Raw genomic sequence first — 22935 nt, 5'->3', positions numbered from 1 at the left:
GAAAAAAAGATCAAGTAGACCGAGGTTCACGAAGAGGCAGTGACTGTCTGGCAGCTACACTACACTACACGAGAGAGCCCAACGGTGGTGATACATACATGCCGCGGCGGTTTGGGACGCCGGTTTGAAGTAGAACCTAGTGTACTAGCTTGTGCTTGTGCTTGTGTTTTGGGAACACGACACAGTTTGTGTCCGAAATGGAAGTTACGTTACCTACGAGGGTTCGCTTTTTTGGTGTCACGGTGTCAGTCATGATGTCGTCTCGGGAAGCCGGTCGGTCGGTCGGTCGGTCGGTCGGTCAGTTGGCCGCCGGCCGGGGAAGCGGAATGCTTCGGATAGAATGGGCAGTCTAGTATCTCCGAGAGGCAGGAAAGGACACGGTAGGTTAAAATTACTAGTGGAATTTGCAAGTCATTGAACGTGGGCGAACGACAACCCGCACAGATACAGGAGAGGGAACAATTGCAATAGCGTTTGTGACCGCTTGTGAAGAAATGATGGTTCGGAAGTAAAGAAGTAAAAGGAAAGTGATTATCTATTCTCATGGGTTGGGTGGTATTCTACCAGTCAGTTTGCCAACAATGTGCCAGTTCCTGGGCTTCCAGTGACTGTCATCAATCCCAAGCGTTATATGGCGTCAAAATTCGACAATGTTTGCTTCCCCAAAGCGTGCCCGAACAAGGGGGCCGGAACGTTGGGTAGTGGTGGTGTCAAACAATACACCCCTTACTAACCAAAATTGTCAGGAAACTAAAGGGAGATTGATTGCTTCATGCAGTGTGCAAGGAAGCATGAACTGAGGCGTTTTTTGGGTAGCTTTCTGTCCATGACACCGTTGATGTACGTACAGGTTTTTTGTCTATTCTCTGTTCCTTCTTCTCTTTTCTTTTTTCGCGGCCGGTAAGTTGTTCCGAACCCGCCCACCCACCTACCTGCTCGTTCTTGCAAACCATACGTTTTTCTTTTCACCCAGATCACGGCATTTGTCACTGGCCAAGATATCATATCGACGGACACTGCCTGCCTAGCAAGCGTAAAAAAGAAAAAAGCCCCAAAAACGAATGAAAAAAAAAATAAAAATTGGACGACAGTCGACATCATCAATCGTGTTCTGATCCTAAACCGTAGATGACAGGTCTTTTGGTGGCTTGGCTGTCAAAATGCTCCGCAGGGCATCAAGTGATGGGGGCGTGTCGGAGCCATGAAGAGTAGGTAGGTATACAGTATGTGGCTTTTGGGAAGAGGAAGGAATGGACTTGTTTGATGATTTCTCGTCTTTACTTGGTTTTCCTTCTCGTGGGACATCTTTCGTCAGAGTGCAGTGATCAGTGGTCAACTCTGGCAACGGGATGCAGACCGTCCCGTCCCGCTATGCGAACGGAGGTTGATGGTGAAGTTGATAGGTCGTGGTAGAAAATGGTGGACTACGAGAAGAGGATGACTTTTGGGAGGCAATGATGGGCAAATGCGATGGTGGTGGGAAGTGGTGACGAGATTAAGAAGAGATTTTACATCGATTTTACTTTGGGTCCTCCTTTTGGTGCGCTCTTTAGACACAGGAGTCCATGATGCTTTAACGTTATTCTAATCTTGAACTAGGGTTCTCGATCAGATATAAATGTAGTGTGCTCGCATGATCATTTCCAGAACGTCTCCTTTTAACTGAAGGTTATTCATCAAAAGCTCAATGTTCTTCAGTCAAATTGTTTTTGTATCAAATCTAGCTGGCCCATCGCTTATTGATGTTCATAAACTCCGAGTCAGAGTGAAACAACTACCATGTTGAGAGGTAAAAGGTGCTGCTATACCATGCTACACCTGTTAGAAAGTCTCGTTCGTCAAATTATCCAATGATGTGCACGCGGATATTGATCATTGATGGGGCATATGACCCAGATCTATGTCAATCCACTCAGTCCTGGATTACTTTTGTTCTGGCTCGATTTTCGTAGGAAGCAAAAGCTAAAATGTAAAAGCAAAAAGGTCAGATATTTTGTATGAGATAAACCCTCGATCCACCCAGGGGTCGAACCTGGAACCTCCTGATTCGTAGTCAGACGCTCTGCCATTGAGCCAGCGGACCGAATTGCGATTTGATTTCTTTTGTGGCAGTTTATACGCTCATCTAAATAATTCGAAACATTGGCCCTTCTGTCTGGAATATATCTTTGCAGTTAAAGAATTCCATGTTTCTTTGAACAGCACATGTCCAACTTTCGTACACTAGGATTAAAATCTTGTTGGTCACCGATGAAACCTACTTCTGATATCAACAGAACAGTGAAGACGTAGGGAAAACAAAGAGGAAGAAATAAAAGAACATGTACATAAAACCATGTTCATTATCCCATTTCAGTGCTCCCTCTCTTTTTTGGTGGTCACTAGCTTATCTGGGGCCCTCAAACTAGGATTATCATCAAACTCTCCAAGTGTCAGTGAACAATTAAACTTGGTCCGACTTCCTCCTCCTTTTATTTGTGCTCAAGGATAATGGTTCTTGACTTCTCACGGTGTTCGCGCTTGTACATGAAGATCAACACCAACAAGGTAGGTCTGTGGTACGGCCAACACCCATCTTCTTTGCAAAGTAATGAATGGAGAGATGAGACAGGGAGCGGACACACGAACGAAGAAAAGAGAATTTATCTGAGAAGTAAAACACACATCGCTAGCGTCTTGGGTAAGGATCGCCGGTCCGGGAGTGTGCGAATGGGATGAGAATCTTCTGGGATACTGCCTGTGAAAGTTTTGTGTGAGTGAGAGTATCATCCCAGCCCAGTTCCTCGACTAATAGTGTAGCTATATGTCTCGGATGATGAGACTGGGATCGTGAAATAAAAAATCTCTAGCGTAGCAGTGGTGAGAAATAGGTTTACAATATCGCTCAGCTGTGATGACTCTTACGACGTCAGTTGCCAAGTGCGGAAGTCTCCTGAACAGAAAGGGGTAATAGAGCATTGTCTACACACCAGCAGCTTGTTCCTGGCCATAGTGATGAAGGCGATGGCTGGATATAGATGTGTTCTTCGGAATGGGATGAGTACCAGTGAGTAGATGGTTAGCTCAAAACACATGGAATGGGTAATGATCGCTTTGAGTGACGAGAAGACTCGCCAGGCTTGACCGCAGACATTATCCGATACCTTACAGGAAGTGCTGGTGGGTTTCAGGGTTGTCTGGACGAATCCGGCTCTCAGATGGGTTGGTCGTAGACCATGTGAAGGTTGAAGAGTGAACCGATGCCGCTCTGTTGGTGGTGATGGTCCTGGGAAAACAACAGTGCCATCTCTCAGCATCAATTGAATTCTAAAGTCGCTCAGCCGATGCCCACGATGTTCACTGTATGGATGAAATTGTGACTTGACGAGAATTACGAAGCTCTTCAATGACATGCCACACCATCATTTCCTTGAAAGACTTCCGCTCACGTCACTATCGCTGCTCAACATAATTTACAAGGCTTGAACTCGTGGCGGAGTCTGGAACGAAGCAATCAGGTCTCATTGTGAACAACTTCCTTTTACTATCTCCAAGGGATAGCGACAAAGCGATCTCAGGGTGACTCAGATGGCTCATAATCGGCAACAGTACAGATGACAGGACCGGTAGGTAAACAATCGGGGTATCGCACTGCCGCCAGAAACAACCATTGATATCTACGTGTGTCAAGCAGCACGATCCTGACTCCTTCCAAGGATAGAATAGGCCCACGTTTATTACGGAGTCCCACCAGGAGTGATCGTTGGATACAAAGCTGTTGTCCCGTATCACAAAAAGCTGTTGACGAGTTGGTATTCAAGAGAACTTGCCTGAGCAGGTTGATCTGAACCATGCTTCACCCACCGTTATACTTTTCGCGTATCATTCGATAATCGCCAGTCTACATCGAGCAGGCAGAGCATCTCGCGGACTGGCAGGAGGACGGTTTCTCATAAGCGTCTGAAGGCCCGTGCCAAATCGCTCCCTAAACCACAGAGCTCGTAAACCATATCCTGAACTTGGAATGACGGTAGTACCGAGCTGCGCTATAAAGCGACTATCCCGATGACGTCTGAACTTGAACGTGACCCGTTCCCCGTCAGGGGCTCGGCATCCTTCCTGGTTATAACAACGTATGGGTTTCGACCACATCCATTCCGTCATAAACTCCAGGGCTGTGTACGGCGTGCGCACCTCACTCCGCGAGTAAACTGGTGATACGGTCACTCATTATCGTCAGCAGCATCTCCAGCATCATCCTGCTCGCCTTCGGCGTCATGATCCAATTCCTCCTCAAAATCATCCTCTCCGCTGCCCCAATCATTATCACCCTCCTCTTCATCCTCATCATCCGACTCCTCCGCCTTCCTCTTCTTCCCCATGCCCGGAGCGGGCGGCTTCGGCACATCATCCTTCCTGACAAAGACATAACTCCTCGCCGGCCTCTCCTCGCCCTTCCAAGCACCCTCGGCCGCCTCCCCCTTCTTGTTCCTGACGACCCCGAGCGTCCTAGCATGGTGATAGCCCGGATACGCCCTCGCCTGGAACTTGAAGCTCTTCTCGACGGCCAGGTCCGAGTGCCTTGCCAGATCCCTAATGTTCCACAGCGTGTAGGGCTCGCCCTCGAACAGGGTGACGATCACCGAACCGCCGGGGGCCAGCGAGAGCAAGGAGCGCTTGAAGAAGTCGACCAGCAGCTCCTGGTTGTAGCGCACCTGGCGGTTGACGTCGGTGGACTTGCCGCCGACGTGCGGGAAGTTGAAGATGATGCGGTCCATGGTGCCGACCTGCTCGACCCGGCCCGCCTGCTTGTCTTTGGGCTTGGCCTTGTGGGCGAAGGGCGCCATGCGCCGCGCGTCGACGTTGTAGAGAACCTTGCAGCCAGGCACGGCGAGGATCTTGTCGACGTTGGCGCGCACGTGGGGGTATTTCGCGGATAGCTCGTCGAGGTCCTTTTCGTAGACGGAGGCGGTCAGGTTGGTGCAGCGGTGGTGCTCGACCAGGGAGGCGGCGAAGCTAAGGTCGCCATCGCCGACAAGGAGGATGTTTTCGTCGGGGCTGAAGGGTATTGTTGGATCGGAATGCTGCTTTTGCTTGTGTTGCTTCTTGTTCGTGGAGCTGGACGTCGAGGAAGAAGAAGAGGGGAGCGGGGGCGGGGCTGCGGAGGTTGCGGAGGCGGAGCGGGAGGGCTTTGTGGATTGTTGCTTCTGTTTTTGGTGTTGCGCGGGGCCGTGGCCGTGGCCGTGAGCGGACGAGCCGTGGCTCTTTTTCTGCTTCTTTGCCGGTGGACCGCTACCGCCACCACCACCACCTTGTTTCGCAGCCTTTGCGGCCTGGAGAAGACGACCACCACCCTTCTTTCCCATGTTGTCTTGTTGGGGCACAGCAGCCTTGTTCTTTACAGTACCCTTCTACGATACTGTGTATGCCAAGTGCGTGGATGCGGTGACCAGTCCGTCTCTGCTCTGCACTCTGGAGTAACCCCAGCTGCAAGAAAAAAAAAAAGCGGGTTCCGGGGGTTCGGGCGTTCGGGGGGAGCACGGAGGGCCGGGGGGGTGGTCGCGGCGGGATTGAAAAATTCAGGGTCCGGATGGACGGAGATTGGCATGGGTGAAATTGCCTGGCTGAGGTAGACGGGGGAGTGCCACTGAAGAGAGCCTATGTCAGGGCGCGCGCTGAGTGCTGAAAATTACCTCTACGTACCTCTACCACCTACCTATGGTAGGTTGTTTCCGCTTTTGTGTTCGGTTCCATCCGGCAGGAACCAGATCATGGAGTGCCGTGCATGGGCCCCGCTGTGTCCAGTCCTGTGCCCCACCATTTCTATCCACTGAGAGAAAGCCCACAGGTGAACCCTAGCAGGCGGCTCCGGGACGGGACCTGGCGGGTTGCGCTTGGCCCCACGTGAGAGGTACGGGGGCGACAACAACGAACGGTTGCTGTACCTCGCCCGGCCCGTGGTGTGTTTGTTTTATGAACCTTGTGTGTGCCGTTGCCGCCGCGACATTATTGTATGGTGGAATAGTCGCAAGAGTTTCTGATATCGGGAATCATCCATGATTGAAATGGAAGTCTAGAACACCTATTCATCTCTATGTTCCTATGGAACGAGGGACGGGAGCTAGGTAGTTGGGACGAGCACGGAGGCGAAGAAAAGTCAATATGCACAGCATGCGGTGGGCATCTCAGTTATCAAGCCTGGGAGGTCAACCTGCCTGCCCTTGCCCTAAATGACCAGCCTCACTCGAACCCCCTTTCCATTATATTGAAGCGTTCCGCCTTCTCGCCTGAGTGTAACTCTGGTTATTTTGAAGATGGTTTGGCATGATATGAGGCTCCCATGTCAGCTGCCCGGTCCTCACTCTCTACCTTGGGGACGGGAAGCTGCGAGCTTGATGCCACCTATTGACAAGCTGGAAATCTGACGAGCCGGAACTGAGGATGTTGATGTATGAAAACAATGCAGCTCTGAAGCCTTCGGTGATGCCGTGATAAGTATGAAAAAAATCAGTATTTACTGCAGCGGAAGTAAAGCAACAGGCAATGAGCAGAAGTGCACCAGTCCCAAAAGTGCGCTAGATACGGTATGCATGGTACCTACTGCAGGTCCAAATGGTACGATGACATCTTGCATTGAGGGTGAATTTCAAGGTATGAGCAACATGAGGTAAACACGGTGAGCCTAGACTAGTATCGATGAAGCCCAGCAAAATTCTTAGAGGGGGGTCATCAATTTGTCGGCTCCGACCATCATCTTGTAATCACGGCAAGCTGGTCATGTGTATGTTCCTTGATGTCCGCTTCCTCCGTCGCTGTTCGACTATCTAGCTTAGGTTCTTGTTGCTGGGCATCCGCTATCCTCTCTGGATTCTGAAAGCGCGTCTTTATAGTTGATGCTATCAACGATGCCCTGAGACATTACATCAGATCTTGATCAAGATCCCCTCGTCACCCCCCTGAGCAGCACCAGGCAGGGACAAAATTACACGGAAAAGGCCGATCAGGTTGGAAATAGCATTGTCTACCGAGCCAACCGTGATTCGACTAGAGGCCAACACACCAACTACGGTTTATTTGCAATTCTTCAAGCACGCGGGAGACTGGACACCTGGCAAAGTGTGGTCCATGCTCGCGACAAGTGCTGGTTCCGAAATGCACGACGAACCGGGCGTGTGAGGACGGAGTCTTGGCAACGTTAAATTCCAGCTGTGGGTCCTCCTCGTCAGGGTCACTAAAACTTGCAAAGATTTGAAACCACGAGGCGGTGATTAATCATTGCGCTCAATGGAAGTGCATTATTGGTCAACACGAGAATGAAGGGGGACTACGAGTCTACCTATTCAACTCTCAAAGTTCTTATTGACCGTATGCCCAGTAGTCACTGCTATTGTGTTGTGCCATGGACACCTCTACCTACTTGACATTGGTGTCGTCTGTAGTGTGGTGTATGGTAGTGTAAAAAAGCCTTCACCTTGACATCCCATGGCCGGACGGCGACCAGGTTGGAGACTTTTCTTGGACTCGCTGGGACCAGTTCCATTTTGGGCAGGAGACGGAAGGTCGTGATTGGCTGAACACGCCGGGTAGGCCTTGGTGGATCCCAGGCCGTGGACGCAGCCGGTCTGTGCTCAGGGCGTCCAAGGTCCGTTAGTGCACCGGCCAGCCCTGCAAGTGAAGCTCTGCAGCGCCAGGGCAGTGGTCCATTTGCCCTCTGCTGAATGGCTAAAAACACCTATGGGAGGCCCGGCCAGCGAGACGATTATTGCCCGGGCCTCGTTCTTGTGAGGTCCTGTTGTGTGTGTGCCCGTATGTGGTCTGTGAGGCACGGATCCATACCTGTATTCACCTGGCATCCAGCATTGGATACCTACTGCTAGTATCCAATGTGCAACACCTCAACCAAAGGAGCCAGTCCTTCCATCTCATCCCATCCTCACTCAGGTTGACGACGGACCCGACTGTGTGTTGGTGACTGACAGTTATTCTATTCTATTCTATTGTCAAGGTCTGACACAATAGGTAGGACGTCCAGTGTCTGTTCACTCCGTCCCTTCACTGCCGCTGTCCTGCGAACCTGCAGACCCGAAAATTGGGCAGGGTACTTTTACATAGGTAGTGAACATTATTCACCCTTTCCACCAGAGGCAGCACCACCACCAAACCGCATACTTCTCAACCTCGACTCTTCCCTCACCCTGCTGCACCTCTTGCTGCCTCTTGGACAACCTTCTCTTTTCTTCGACATCAGCAATCTACCCTCTGGTATTTCTTTTCTACATCTTTGCTGTTGAGGCCTCTTCTGGGCGTCTATCTCGACCTCACAGTCTTCTTGGCAGCACTGCTCGCACCCCTACCTAGCAACCAACATACCCGCGGGGCGTATAAGGAGAAAGGATCTGTACCGGGCTACCTACTTACAGAAAAGTGAGGCCAGCATCCGGAACTCACCACAACACCACAACCTCTTATACACACGCCAAACAAACCAGCAATCACAGATACCATACATCGGCCTCTTCTCTTCCCTCTTGTAGTGGCCGTCCATCGTCCGGATTGTTTGTTGCCGCGCTTTTCAGCACACAATTACCAGCATCAACACCAGGGCACTACTAACCAGCTCACTTTCTTCTTACCTTCTTGGCCCGCCTCCCCAGTCCATGGAATCATGGACGACGCCAGCAGCTCTCAGCAGCTGGTAGACACCAGTCAATCTACCCCAGACTCGCAGAATGAGCCCATCACCAACACAATGACCCCTTCTTCCTTTTTCTCCTCCAATGATACCCCTTCCAACCATGTCCAGCAGGCGCCTGCCGATATTGCCGCCCCATCAGCCCTCATCCCCAAGCCAGCTTCCACAAGAGGCGGCACTCGCGGGAGGGGCCGAGGTGGTCGTGCCAGAGGCAAGGGCCGAGTTGCAAAGGCTGGCCCCAAGATCACAGTAGCCAAATCCTCAACTGCCATGACCAAGCCGGGCACGGGTCGTGGCCGTCGTCAACGGGCATACCAGTATACCAGGGCCCAGGCCGCCTACGAGCGCAACATGGAACTTCGTTCGGCTTACAGCCAACTCGCCCGCTTGGCCAAGCCCGTGCTTGACGAAATTGGCTCCCGTGAGAAAAAGGCTCTCATGGAAAACCCCAAGATGGTCGAGGAAGCGCCCGAGTACCAGGAAGTCATGGCCTTCCTTAACCAGCGCCGTGACGACACCATCGCCACCAGCGCTCGTCGTCTGGAGTTTGAGAAAGCCATGGCCCTGAACGTCTTCGAAGGGCAACGTGAAGCTACTATCAGGTCAACAACGGTAAGCACTGATCGTCCCCTTCTTCACTTTGCAACCGCTCCCCAAAGTGCTTAACACTAATCCACATCCACCTCTTAGCAACTCACGGCCGAACTATGTGAGGAATGGTACACCTCAATGCTGGCCGAGGTCGAGAGGTTAGAGTTTCTTCACGATAACAAACTTCCCTTGGATGTAAGCTATTTTGCTACCCCTTTGTTTTTGTATCTACAAACTGACAGTGTTACACAGCTGCCCCCTGCCCCTTCCACAGATTACACCCACAAGGACATTTCACAAAAGCAAATGGATGAACAGGGCAGGTTTGCCGAACGCGACGAGGAGGGCGACGAACTGCCATGCTCGGGCAAGAAGCTTAGTGAGCTCATGACCGAAGCCTATCAGGTCCACTCCCAGCTCTCACCCAAGCGCAAGGCCGATGGCCAGTTGGCGAGCGAACCCAACCCCAAGATGGTCAAGGCCCACACATCCAGCCTTCTCGGTGGCACCGATACTATTCCGGGAAGCAAAAGCAACACACCGGAACCCGGCTCAAAAGCTCCATCGCCAGTTCCCTTCTCCCCATCCAAGGGCGGAAGGTTCGAACCCAGTTTGCTGGATCCCCCTCTTCCCAAGGGTGCTGAGGAACCGGATGAGTACGGGGTACGCCTAATCCAGCGCAAAGACAAGCGTGCCGAGTTTCACAACAACCGCATCATGGTACCGCCCATTTTCGAATTCGACGACGACGAGATCGGCTTCCGCGACTCGACCAACGATCCCGTCAAGGGCGCCACCAAAGCCAAGCGTGGCAGATTTTACATGACGCCTAACTCCAACTACTTTTATGTCGATCGCCGCGTGTCAAACTGGGATTCTACCCAGGTTGAGGGCGAATTGGACGAGGAGATTGTCAAACAGTATGGCCTCCATCCCAAGATGGGCATTCCTCTGTCGTCGTCCACCAACGTCGATCAGCCCCCCATGCCTCATGTTTCTGGTTGGAAGCCTGTAGTCTTGGTCGACCCAAGGGGGCAACAAGTTCATGCCTCGCGGACCATCAAGGCAGCTAGGCTGGATGCTCAAGGAAGGAAGTTTGACCTGATGAATGCTTTGCGTAAGTTTTGCGAACAGGAAGGCATTCCCGAAAAGGAACTTGCACCGAGCAAGGAGGAACGCGAACAGAAGAGAAGGCAAGAGCTTGAGTTGAGGGGTCTCGATCCCGACCAAGACATCGAGTCCCAGATCTCGCAATCAGTCACGCCCGCGCGCGTTCCCTCGCCGGTCAACACGACGGTCTTTGATGACTTTGTCCAAGGAGCCCTTCAAGCCGCTGCAGCTGACGAGGAGGCCGAACGGACGGCGGCGGCATCCCGCTCGCAGGCCTCCAAGCCATTCGATGCTATCAGAGATGCACTTATGGACAACTCGACACCTGTGCCGGCCCCACAACCGCCCGCCCAGCAGCCACCTGCTCAACTCCCTACTCAGGAGACGCAAGTCACGGGCTTTGCTGATACTACCAGCTTGTCCTACCTTGCTGATGTCGCCGAGAGAGAATCTCAAGAGCAGCGGTACCTAATGCACCCTTACCACCACCAGGGGATGCAGTCCGGCCCACCGCGCACTTATTCGGAGGCTCATCAGGAGAGTACCCCGATCGACCCGTCACTCCTGCCACCACAATCACAGCACAACGGTGTGCCTCGAAATAACGATTTCGAAAGACCGCAGCACTATCACCATGTGGAATATCCTCGGCCAGAAGGATATGGTGTCTATGCCCATCAAGAGCCTCACCCCAACGACGGATCGAGGCCCAACGATTTTCTGAGGACAGCGCTTAATCCTTCTGCGTATCCTCCGCCTCCTGAATCACATCCTGGACAATATCAGGACTACTCCATGCAGGGTCCTGCCACTGGCCGAACGCCCTTTTCTAACACGGCTTCGTCTAAAGGACTTCCAGCTTTGCGACCCATGCACGGAACACCTGGTCCTGATGGACAGGTCAGCCCGGTTCTCCCGCCTTCGGCCCATCCTAGCATGGTGGTATCGAATAGCGGTGCGTTTTATCCTCCGGCGCCTAACAGGCCCTTTCACAATGGTTACTCGGCGCAAGAGTCACCAGTACCTATGCAAGCAGCTGTGCATCATCTACAAGGCATGTCCCTTCAACCTCCACCCGGCCACGCCGAACCGCATCCGTCTCGGATGCAGATGCATCATTATCCGATGCCGCCCCAACCCTACCAAAACGGCCCGATTCCTCTTGCGCCGGCGCCAGGTCCCATGCAAGGCCCCGTACATATCCCCGCGGCTTCTCCTTCGCCTACGCCCGGCCCGGGTCATGCACCTCCTATGCTCCAGCCGGGACCTCCACCGCACTCGCTGGCACCGATGCCTGGTCAATCGATGATGCCCACCGCCGGCAGCCCACCGCCCGGACGTTCACGTCCCGGAAGTTCTTCGGCGCCGTCTGGACCACCTCCTCCCTCCGGGGCCTCTGCCGCTTCTAACAAATACCGAAAACTCGAGCCTGCCCCAACGCCTCCTCACCGTCTCGGCTACACCGCCAACGGCCAAGAGCTACGAACAGTTCAGTTCGACTACCGCGAGGCCATCAAGGACTACACCCCGGTTGAGCCGCCCCCTAGGCATGGACCGACTCACATCCGGGGATGGACCCATAACAACCTCAAGAAGGGCCCCGGGGCCAACAGCAGCCGCCCGACCTCATCCAAAGGCGCCGCCACCACCAACGGCGTCAACGGGGCCACAAACAACACCACCAACGGAGACGGGTCGGCATTAGCACCGGCAACAACCTCAAGCACCACCGAGGAAGCCTCCTAGAAAGAGGTCCCTGCCGTCGCTAAGCCGTCCTCAGCCGGTGCTCGTGCTGGCTCGTCTTCGTCGAGGGCTGTCAGCAAGATGTCAGCTGTTTTCCCGCCGCCTGTGATTTTTCAGGCGCCTGCCCCGTCGCCCATTGCGCCACAAGTGCCCGCTCCTCCGCCGGCTGCTTCACAATCTGCTATTGTTTCTGAGGGGCCCGCTCTTCTCCCAGCATCTCCCATCCCACGAGGGGCCTTCGATCCTCATGCGGCCGACATCCCACAAAATTCTACCACCAACTCCCAAGCGTCTATCAAGCCCGTTCGAGTCGTAAGGACTGCCGACAGGTCCCTGTTGGTCATTTCCGCGTCTGCCATGAAGAAGTTTTATCGGAACAGATCCCAAAGTGCCACTTCCAGTAGCAGTGCCAGCAGTGCCAGCAGTGCCAGTGATAGCAACGGCGACAATGACGATAAGGGCCCTGACTTCGTCAAAGAAGGAATTGAAATCGCGGCCCCTAGTCCCGCTCTCACCCCAGCAACGGAGGCCAGCATTAGCTCCAGCTCCACTAAGAGAAAGAGAGCATCCACATCCGAGGACTCAGGAAGCAGTAATGGTCCCAAGAGAGTGAAGTTTGTATCGAAACGGGACGCAGCACCAGTGTCAGTGGGCAAAGATGTATCGTCGGCGTCGGCGGAACTGCCACAGCTGCGGCCACAGTCGCCTTCTCAGCAACGGAAGCCGCAGCAAAGGTCGCAACAGGAGGGTATCATAATGGATACAATAACAGTCGCCACTATTAGCAGCCCTGTTACCGCTAAGAGCCCAACAGCCGCCAAGCGCAAGAGCCCGACAGCCGCAAAGAACAGCCCAGCTAAAACCCCATCCAAGACCCCGGCTAAAAGGAAGAGAGCCGCAGTGAAGATCAAGCAGGAAGAGGGAAGCCCCAGCCCTAAAAGGGTTAGAATCAAGAAAGAGAACGAACAGCCGCGCCAACCCGCCCACAGCAGCTATCGGCTTAGGAACAGGGGCGGACCGCGGCTGGAGTTCAAGGAGAATTCGAAGGGGGAGATGGAGTTGGTTGAGCTTGGGAATGAGGAGCAAAGGAGGGGATTGATTTAGTGAATGAGCTCGAGAAAGTTGGTTTGGTTGTTTAGTTGGTTACACCACACAAAGTCCATCTTGGAGATGGAAAGAAGAGCAAGAATCTTCATCAGAAAGGAAGGAGTCGCAGGCCAAAAGAGCCATGACAAAGGGCATCTGGATATACCAAATACCAAAACTACGACATAACAGATTGCATTTTTAGTTTGCATTGCTTCACGCATATCAAAAGAAAGAGCGGAGGGAGGAAGGAAGGGAATAACCGTGGGGAGCGTATATACCAACATTGCGCTGGATAGGATGGAGTTGATGTCTTTGATTGACCTTTTGGTTTTGGTTCTGGTTTTCTTTTTTTTCGGTTGCTACAAGACAGGAGTTCGGCAGCATAAAAGCATTATTGAGGTTTTGATCAAGAACCAGGGAATACAAATTTGAGAATTAGTTGCTTTGAGATACATCATACATTGAAATATGAATGGATTACACTGGCGATTTGTGCAAGTCAGCATTCATCATGTGTGCTTTGCACACATAGTCTGGTTTGATTCTCTACACGACATTGTGGTGATCTTGTACACACCCTCTCTCACAGAACTCCTGTAACTGCCATGACATTCTCATGAGTGAATATTGCCACACGTTACTTTCAGCAGGAATAAAGCAGAGGGGTTTCCATCTTAACACCCAAGTTCATATTTTCGCCAGTCTAGCTAGTCATCCTAGCCAGCCAGATATGTGACCCTTCATCCACAGAAAACATGAGTCTGTCTGTCTAAAAGTTGTTGCTACATTCATCATACATGTATTCTCTCGTCTGTCCGCAAGCCATTGAATTACAGTTTACCACACGAACGCCCTGCATCGCATCGTTCTAGATTCCCAAGCACACCCCAGATCGGATCCAAGCCAAGCCACAAAAAAAAGGGGAAGTAAGCCAGTAATGCGAATAGGTACCTAATCGACTTGATAAGTGAAGAGAAAGTCAGGCGTTACCGGCACCAGAACCTTCGTGCTCTTGCTGCTGTCCAGCGCCCGTGGATTGTGCAGTCGATACACCATTAGCTTGCTGCTGCTGCTGCTGCTGCTGTTGCTGCTGCTGCTGTTGCTCAACACCCTCCATCTGAGACGAAGGCTGCTGCTGCTGCTGCTGGCCCCCAAGATGCTGTCCACCCAACCCCATCAAATCCGTCGTCTGTCCTTCCTTCTCCAACACCTCCGCCGCAGCATCAATCACCCCCATCGTCACCGGCAACAGTCCCCTGCCCAGCTCTCCCTCGCGGGGATGTAACGCATACACATTCGCCTCCATGCTCTCCCCACTAAACACCACAAAGTTCTGAATAGGCTGCTGCGTCTGTCCCAGCACATTGATCACGTCCTGCGCCAGCTGCCCGCCCAACACCGCCGCCACGGGAGCCAGCTCAGCGCCCACGTTCTGCAAGAACGACCGCAACAACTCGGCCCGCAACGTCTCCGCGGGCAAGCCGAGGGCTTTGTGTTTGTCGCTGCACATTTGCGTAAAGGCCGCAAGAGCGGTGTGGTTGGTCAAGAGTTCGGGCCCGGTGGGCGGGACGCCGAACGTAGAGGTGAACTGCCAGAGGGCACGCAGGCAGCTGAGAATAGGGGTGACGGCGCGTTTGCGGCGCGGGGAGGAGAGGATGTCTTGGGGGAGGTGGGAGGCGTCGGAGGAGGCGAGGAGCCAGGTGGAGTAGAGTTCGCGTTTGGTGACGAGCTCGATGTGGGAGTCCTTGTTGTCGGGTTCTTTGGGCGCGACGGAGACGATGGAGCGGGTTTTGGTCTCTGGACCCAAGGTGGTGGAGAGATTGGAGCGCTGGCGCTCAATGATGAAGTCGTGCTCGATCAGGTCGGCGAAGAGGAAGCCGTAGAGACCGTGCGAGCCGGCGGCGTAGAACTTGCGGCCGTGGATGCGGGTGGCGGTGTTGATGACGTTGAGGGTGTCGGCGTCGAGGTCGGTGGCGATGATGATGTCGAACGACGAGTAGAAGGACGAGTGCTTGGTTCGGATGTCGTCCGTGTCGACAATGACTTTGACGCGCGGGTTGAGACGCTGGAGGGAGGCACTGGCGGCAACGGCGCGGTTCTGGCCGAGGTGGCCGTCCTCGGCGGACAGGAAGAATTGCGCGCCCAGGTCGGCTTCGGAGACGACGGCGTGGTCGTTGATGGTCAGGGAGCCGATGCCTGCCAGGACGAGGTTCTTGGCGATCTCGTTGGCGAGGGCTTTCATGGTGATGAGAAGGATGTTGGCGGAGCGGATCTTTTCTTGGGCTTTCATGCCCCATAGTCGAATTTGCCGGTCATAGAGGGCGATCTCATCTGTTGAGGGGGTTAGTTTCGTAACCTATCTCCTGACATATAAGGAGGGTTAAGCACTTGCCTGCACTGATGCCAGCAGCCGAATGGGAAGCCTCTTGACCAGATCCGTTGGTCTCGGTGGTAGTCATGATGGGCAACGGCTCTAAAGGTGGCAGTTGAGTTGTTGTGTTTAGGGACAAAAACTACCCCTTTGTTTATTTGGGCCAAGTGATATTTGCGCTTGTGGTTGAAGGTGGTGAGGTTGAGGTGAGAGGTGAAGGAACGCGGGCAAGCGAATGATTCGGTTCCTGGACCGAGAATTAAACTTGGAAATTTGGCGAAGAGTTGACTTTTCTAGATCCTGACGGTAGAGTAGTTAGAATTGGGTACAGAGTTTTTAGTCGAGACCAGTGATATCAGTGCGCATACCGGACTATTGGCCGTTCGATCTCAAGTTGAGGATGGTGGTTGGTGTTGAGGTTGAGACGCGTGGTGCAAAAGTAGGTGGAAGAGGCCTGTGCATTTCGGCGGTTCTACTTGACTATTTCCATTAACAAACTGAGTAATACGTAAGATCGGACAACGGCAAACACTCGCGCTTCTTGGATCTTTCTGAAATGTTTTCGCTAAGGATCCAATGGATCCTACAAACGCCACCCGTTATCAAGTTTGAAATCCAACAACCAAGGTAACTTTGGAACGAGAAGAAGAAGGGAACGGAATGCACTTCCTTTGTGGTTTGGATGGGAACTTGGGGTTACACTCAGTGAGCGTACGTATCGTAGATCCCGATGCCGACACATGACGCCAGTTAAAGTGGTACTTGTACCTCAAGGTCACTATGGCGCCTCGTCAAGTACATGCTAACAATTACACTTCCACAACGTCAGTGAAGGACAAGGTACCTATTACCCTGCCAGACTACCTAGGTTCTCGGTGGATATGGATATGGATGGTGTTGGCTCGCCCAGCTGCCCGCCCGTGGTTGACTCCTCCTCTCGTTTCAGGGTGTCCCGTGCAACGGCCGGGTCTAGTGTGTACACTACAAGATGATCGGCCACTCTACAATCCTTTCCACTTTCAACACTCTTTCCTCCTTGATCATTTTGACATTTGACATTTGACCCTTGACTTTCGCCTTCTTTTTCTGCACATTTTTGTTTACTTGAACCATCTCTTTTTTTCAAGCGCTACTGTGCTACTCCTATCTTTCGGAGGCTGGTCCGTCTTGCCCCAGACGGGTTCTATTCTTCCTTTTACCCCCCCGCCTGCGCCCCCCCTGGTCTTTGTGCCCTCAAGCTTCATGGTAAGTTGCCCTTTCTGATATGCGCTTCCACGGCCCCCATCCAAACCTAACATATCGCCGCGTTATCAAACCTGCCGCTTCTCTGCGCCTTCGACACGCACTGGTGCCTCGACATATGGCGTATGAGCCCAGTTCGAAGCTGTAAGCTTCTGATTTACACCCAGACCACCTCACTGCAGGGACATATTTTCTGGTCTCTTGTTACCTGCGATTACTACACCTTAGTACTAACATTCATCTTTCTCTTGTACCCTAGTCCGACAGTCGACCTCTAAGGTCGCCCTGGGATTCGGAATCTCACCAAAACAACGCCCAACCCGATGCCCTTTCGCCGAGATCTCCCACGGCGATATCCCGAGAACGATTTGAGGCTCTAGAGAGATTTCACGACCGCATCAGTCGCAACCTAGCTCTCGAACAGGCTGCCTCCAGGGTGCTCGCTCGGTCCAGGATGTCCTCCGGCTCTGACCGGTCTCTTCGCCGGCGATTCAACCAGGATTCTCAACCCTCTAGCAGCTTTTTGCCGCCTGCCATTCCAAGTTCAACTTCTTCGGCCCCTACACCACCCTTACTTCCGTCCCTTCGTTCGCTTGGCTCAAGGCTGCGACCCGGCATGTCGGCGCCCGGAGGCCAGAACGGCCGCCCTTCCCGTTATTCGCCCTTTGACCGGGCAATGGAGAGGCACCGAACTCATATGAACCCTGCCAGGGAGCGCAGCTACGTGACGCCTGGCGAGCTTCAAGACTCGTCCAGCTCTTCACAGCCTTCGCTCTTCGGTAGGAACACTCCTCCTGAGGATATGGAAGAACTAGAAAACTTTCGGCGCGCAAAGCGACGGAAGCTGGATTCCGACAAGGTATCGCCAAGTTACAAAAATATTCTGTATGGAAAATACGGCCAGGTGGAACCAGGTCCGCTTCTTTTGGAGATCGTTAGCTGTGATGGTGGCTTGTTCAGGGATGGACGGGCCTATGTGGCGGAGAACATCCTGAAAGACGACGCTTCGGTTTATTGCACAAGGACTAATCGCTGCAACATCATACTACGACATCACGGTGGTACTGTCTTCAGCTTGAAAGAGTTGGTCATCAAAGCACCTGGTTCACATTACTCTCAGCCGTATGTGTTGTCCTGTTTCGGTTATCTTTCGATTGCCTTGCTGACCGGTCTCTAGGGTCCGAGAGGGCATGGTGTTTGTTTCGATGGAACATGATGACCTGTTGAAACGTACAGCGCAATATCAAATTCAGTATGAGCAACCAGCGAATCCACAACCACGGACATCACGCGACACTCCAACAATCTACTCGGTCCGACACGACGATGATGGACGGATCTACCCCTCGAGATATCGACGCGATTACATATCAGATCTGATCAACACTATAGATGATGATGAGGACGATGATGAAGATCAAGCAGCAGCCGCGCTACCTCCCGAGTTTTCGGCCGCATCCCAACCGTTCAATGTCACGACCGAATGCAGTGATGATGAAAGCGAAGGAGACGAAAATCATTTGCGGCGTAGGCGAACCCTCAACAGGATTGGTGCTTTGCCTTTTGAAAGCGACAGTAGTGATGACGGAAGAGACCCATGGAACCCCAGCGGTTTGGACTGGACTGATCTCACTCGTGCGCGACCCTCTGCTAGTTGGCGTAACGAATACGACACGGCAACCCCCGAACTTGAACGAGCGCGAGAAGCCTCGCAGGTGGCCACGCAGGAGGCGGTACGAGCCGTTGGCGGAGCGCTTATGTCTCCGCTGGCTCAATTTTACATTGAGAAGGACAAGAACAAGTGTATCATCAAGTTCGACCCGCCGGTGAGCGCGCGGTACATCCTGCTCAAGATGTGGAGTCCACATCCTGACCCTCTCAAAAACATTGATATTCAGGGGGTTGTAGCGAAAGGTTTTGCTGGTCCGCAGCTATTTCCAGCCCAAACACTGCAATGAGACTGAGTCAAAGAAGGTGATCAGTTCTTGTAAAGCATGCATCATCCGGCAAAACGGGGTCGGCAATATGAATGTTCGAGTCGTCTTAAAACAGACTGGTCTCACGAGACTAGTGCTTGACGGTCAGCCGGGGGCAGGGGAGTTTGGAGTTTTGATATAAATGCATCTTGTTTAAAGGCATCGGCTTCATGGTACTTGGATGATGGCTTTCAACGGTCATGGGGATTGGCATCAGCGGGTTATATTGAGGTACCTCACGGCACTGTGGCAAAGTGCGCTTTCTCATCAACTGAACCAGATGTTTCCCCAGCCATACGTTCCCTCTGCTTAGCTCATAACCCAAGATGATAACCGGGTTGCCTTAGCAACACTTTGGGTGTTCTCATTGTTGTCCTGTCGCTACATGGGCTGACAAGGAGAGGTTTGTGATTCTGTGGGTTAGGGTTCAGTATGAGCTGAGCGGACGAGTCCAACAAAAAAGATAAGCCAAAATAAATTGTCCGGTGTTTCGGCTTCTGGCATCTATACCACCAGGATCCTGTGATCTTATACACAGTACACTGCAACAGCAACTTCATTACATTTTGCAAAAGTTGAACTGTTGAAAACAAGCCCCAATCTATTCTACGCCCCGCAAGTGAGCCCCTTTGGGTACCTTGCATATCGCAACAATGATGAATCATAATGAAAATGGCTGTAGTATACCAAATGGGAAAGCCACTGCAAGTCTGATTGGGCAAACAAGCTTCAAGGAGGCGGTAATAGGGTCGGGTAGAGGATAGCTTCCATGTCGCTGTAGCATAGTGGGCTGTGTGGCAAGCCTTTTGCCATCCCGAGGGTGGCTAGGTACTGCTCGCGTAGCCTTACGAGGATTGCTCTAAAGTGTCTGAGTCACCGGTGATGGAAAATGAAATTGTATCGATGCAAGTGCACTAGAATTTCGACAAACTCATAATTCTCGATGGCAAAAATGGACATGTTTGAGTAGAGAGGTTGGGTTGGTAAGCCGCATGTATGCGTCCATGTCTTGTTGTTGAAGGTACCTAAGTACTGGTACATACATCTGTAAGGGTCTTGGTACCTGCTGCCAAAAGCTGTGTGGTTCCCGTCTTCAGCCCAGCTTCCAGATTTGATAGCGCCCCACTTTACACATAGCCTGGAGTCTCAATGGATCCAGATTATATTTTCCTTCCATCGCCCACCCCACCAGTCGTCATTCGCAAAGCAGCAAAACGGCATTCTATACCTCCCATCTCCATTGCTTCAGTCGCATAACCCCAATCTCTCCGTCTCTCTCGGAATACCACTTCACCCACCAAGTAAAGGAAGCCCGCTAGCAGCACTACACAAGAAGAACCGAAGCCATGGCTGTCCGCGCCCAGTTCGAGAACTCCAACGAGTAAGTTTTGCTTGGCCTCCACGTCCCGAGATGGGGAATTGCGATGCGAAAATCAAAAATCTGCCCCGCCTGCCACCGACAACGACATCAATACCATGCTTCGACACCGCGACAGCAGGGCGACTCTTAAATCTGAATGGGGAGCAGAGGGTGGTTCTACGGGATATCAAGTAGCAGACGCGCTAACATTGTCTGTTTTCTCACAGGGTTGGAGTCTTTTCCACACTAACAAACTCTTACGCTTTGGTCGCCGTCGGTGCCAGCGAGAACTTTTACAGCGTCTTCGAGGCCGAACTCCAAGATGTTATCCCTATCTGCAGAACCACCATTGCCGGCACAAGAATTATCGGTCGCCTGACAGCTGGGTATGCGCTTCTTCCCTCTCCCATTTTATTGAACTTTTAGTCCCAAGTTTTGGAGGGGGCGCAACCGAGAATTTGGATGTGAGACATTGGTAAGCTAACCACGGAAAAAAAAAAATCACAGTAACCGCAAAGGTCTCCTCGTCCCCACTACCACAAGCGACCAGGAACTGCAACATCTGCGCAACAGTCTGCCCGACGACGTGCGCATACAACGTATCGAGGAGCGCCTGTCGGCCCTGGGCAACGTGATTGTGTGCAACGACCACACGGCGCTGATCCACCCGGATCTGGAGCGCGAGACCGAAGAGATCATTGCCGACGTGCTCGGCGTCGAGGTGTTCCGCCAGACCATTGCCGACAACGTGCTCGTCGGTAGCTACATGGCGCTCAGCAACCAGGGTGGCCTCGTCCACCCCAAGACATCCATCCAGGACCAGGACGAGCTCAGCTCCCTGCTCCAGGTACCGCTGGTGGCCGGCTCCGTCAACAGAGGTTCCAACGTCATTGGCGGCGGCATGGTGGTCAACGACTGGATGGCCGTCACTGGTCTCGATACTACGGCGCCCGAGCTTAGTGTTATCGAGAGCGTGTTCAGGTTAGGAGAGGGTGCCGCGCCTGGCCAGATCAACTCCAGCCTCAAGGATACCATGGTCGAGTCTTTCTACTAAATCCATTGGTTTTTCTTTTGTGGGCTTGTTCTGGAGTTGGTGTTATCTGTGCTTGGTAGGCAAGGGGAAAAGAAGGCAATGTGTGAGGCGGGAGGGAGCGGAGGCGAGAGATGGATGTGTAGGAGGCGGGATTCTTGTCAGGTATACCAACGACAATGGGTCGTTTCTGACATGCATGCTCAAGCGTGAGCAAACAAGGCGACTTTCCTTCCACAATGAATGGTTCCTATGACTGGCGTTTTTGCGTGAGGATATGGGTATGCGTGAAGATGACCGTGGTTGTGGCTCGGCCTGGATTGCGAGACTGCTTCGAGTTTTGGAAGTGCCATCTGGAATGGAAGAGCTTCCAGTTGACATGGTCATTGCCATTCAGAATAATCACCAAGTATTCATACTCTTCAAGGTTCAGTCAACATTCAAGTTGACATATAAGTCTAGAACGCGGGACCAATGTCTTTCGGATTTGGGGCAAGGCACGGTTTTCTGCCAAGGGTTAGGGTTGTTTGGTTCACCTGTCATCCAGTGAAGAAGACCAACTGAAACTCCAAGCTCGTCCCCTATGCTCTATGACGGGATCATCACCTCCTTTTACGAATGTAAATCCAGACATCAAGCGAGATGCCTCTTGAGACAATTCTCCATCATCAATGTTTACAAAAAACCGTCATGCAAAAACACAATACGGCATCGGCATGTACCACACCCGATGCTGCCTCGAGTGCCAGGGTTGGTTGCGATCGCGGCGGTCGCCAGCGGGCGGCGGTGATGCAGTGTTTCATCATGCACGATGATGTGGCTGTCCGTTCCAGGGACTCGTGGGACCCAGCATTCGTCAACACTTTGACCTGACATGTCCATATGCATAGAATGGAGGCTATAGAATGCGTATAATACCTACCACGAGTCCAAGTCCACACACAACAACATGGCAACCCACGGCGGCTACGTATAATGTCTCACTCGAGAATCCTGCTTCTTCTTCTGGAAATGGCTCGGTATATGATGGGTGAAAATAATTTAAACCACGCAACTTTATTCCGTGATGCCCTGACCGTTGAGAGACATGCAGCTTGTGGCAAAAGATGCGTAGACTAAACTACACTACTAGACTTAGTCATGAGTGGAAATATCGTTCGGGAATATTGTTTTCTTTTGAAACGTCAATTTGGGGTTTTTTTGTCGATTTTCCAGGAACGTGAAATTCGACGAAATTGCACAGACCCACGAACCCGTCTGATAGTCAATCGGCAGGTCCGATCTCAATTCTCCGCAACCAACAGCTTATAGGCTTAGGGCTAATTAGTTTTCAGCGTTGTTGTACATGTGTAGTGTATGAAGCGTATGAGAAAATCCTTCATGGGAAAAAAAAACTCTAGATTGAAGCCCAGATCTCAAAAGATGCACAAGTGCTGCAACTTCAATTGCACAAAACACTTTGCCAAGTGCGTGCCACGCTGCCGCAGTCCGCAATGCCGGGCCGGGGCAGGTGCGGACCAATCGGTGGAATCCTTGTCGGTTTCTGCAGACGTCAGGTTGCCAAGGCTTCGAAAAAGAAGGTTGGGAATCTCTAGCTTCTTCACGACCCCGGAAAACGGAAAAGAAAACAGGAACGGAAGTGGAAGCCTGTCCCGGCTTAGCGAACCCCTGGAAGTTCATTCAAAGGTGGACGCCCGTGGCTCTGTCTCCTATCCCGCGATCCCTGTTGAGGACGGTGGTGTGCCCCCCCCC

General features: G+C 52.4%; 5 protein-coding genes across 5 annotated transcripts; 3 read left to right on the top strand and 2 right to left on the bottom strand.

Annotated features, from left to right (window-relative positions):
• Positions 1-4289: 4289 nt before the first annotated feature.
• On the bottom strand, positions 4290-5087 carry NEUTE1DRAFT_24852 (uncharacterized protein; the record flags this gene model as incomplete). The annotated part of the gene is made up of 1 exon (XM_009851914.1): positions 4290-5087. A coding segment is annotated over one exon (798 nt), but the record flags the coding sequence as incomplete, so codon positions are not given.
• Positions 5088-8644: 3557 nt separating this feature from the next.
• On the top strand, positions 8645-13219 carry NEUTE1DRAFT_122517 (uncharacterized protein; the record flags this gene model as incomplete). Its single annotated transcript, XM_009852996.1, has 4 exons — positions 8645-9283; positions 9362-9457; positions 9515-12066; positions 12184-13219. The coding sequence occupies 4 exons, from the start codon at positions 8645-8647 to the stop codon at positions 13217-13219; spliced, it is 4323 nt and encodes a 1440-aa protein (XP_009851298.1).
• A 964-nt stretch (positions 13220-14183) lies between these two features.
• NEUTE1DRAFT_122516 (uncharacterized protein) lies at positions 14184-15663 on the bottom strand (the record flags this gene model as incomplete). The annotated part of the gene is made up of 2 exons (XM_009852995.1): positions 14184-15535; positions 15636-15663. 2 exons carry the CDS (start codon positions 15661-15663, stop codon positions 14184-14186), a joined length of 1380 nt encoding a protein of 459 aa, XP_009851297.1.
• Positions 15664-17148: 1485 nt separating this feature from the next.
• On the top strand, positions 17149-18775 carry NEUTE1DRAFT_82620 (uncharacterized protein; the record flags this gene model as incomplete). The annotated part of the gene is made up of 2 exons (XM_009852994.1): positions 17149-17939; positions 17995-18775. 2 exons carry the CDS (start codon positions 17272-17274, stop codon positions 18773-18775), a joined length of 1449 nt encoding a protein of 482 aa, XP_009851296.1.
• A 1364-nt stretch (positions 18776-20139) lies between these two features.
• NEUTE1DRAFT_42045 (eukaryotic translation initiation factor 6) lies at positions 20140-21207 on the top strand (the record flags this gene model as incomplete). The annotated part of the gene is made up of 3 exons (XM_009851979.1): positions 20140-20174; positions 20381-20539; positions 20661-21207. The coding sequence occupies 3 exons, from the start codon at positions 20140-20142 to the stop codon at positions 21205-21207; spliced, it is 741 nt and encodes a 246-aa protein (XP_009850281.1).
• Between the last annotated feature and the right edge of the window lie 1728 nt (positions 21208-22935).

This window comes from Neurospora tetrasperma, assembly GCF_000213175.1.
Source record: "Neurospora tetrasperma FGSC 2508 unplaced genomic scaffold NEUTE1scaffold_3, whole genome shotgun sequence".
NCBI lineage: Eukaryota > Fungi > Ascomycota > Sordariomycetes > Sordariales > Sordariaceae > Neurospora > Neurospora tetrasperma.
Note: the sequence above shows the minus strand (reverse complement) of the source record. Positions and strands in the feature narration are given on the sequence as shown.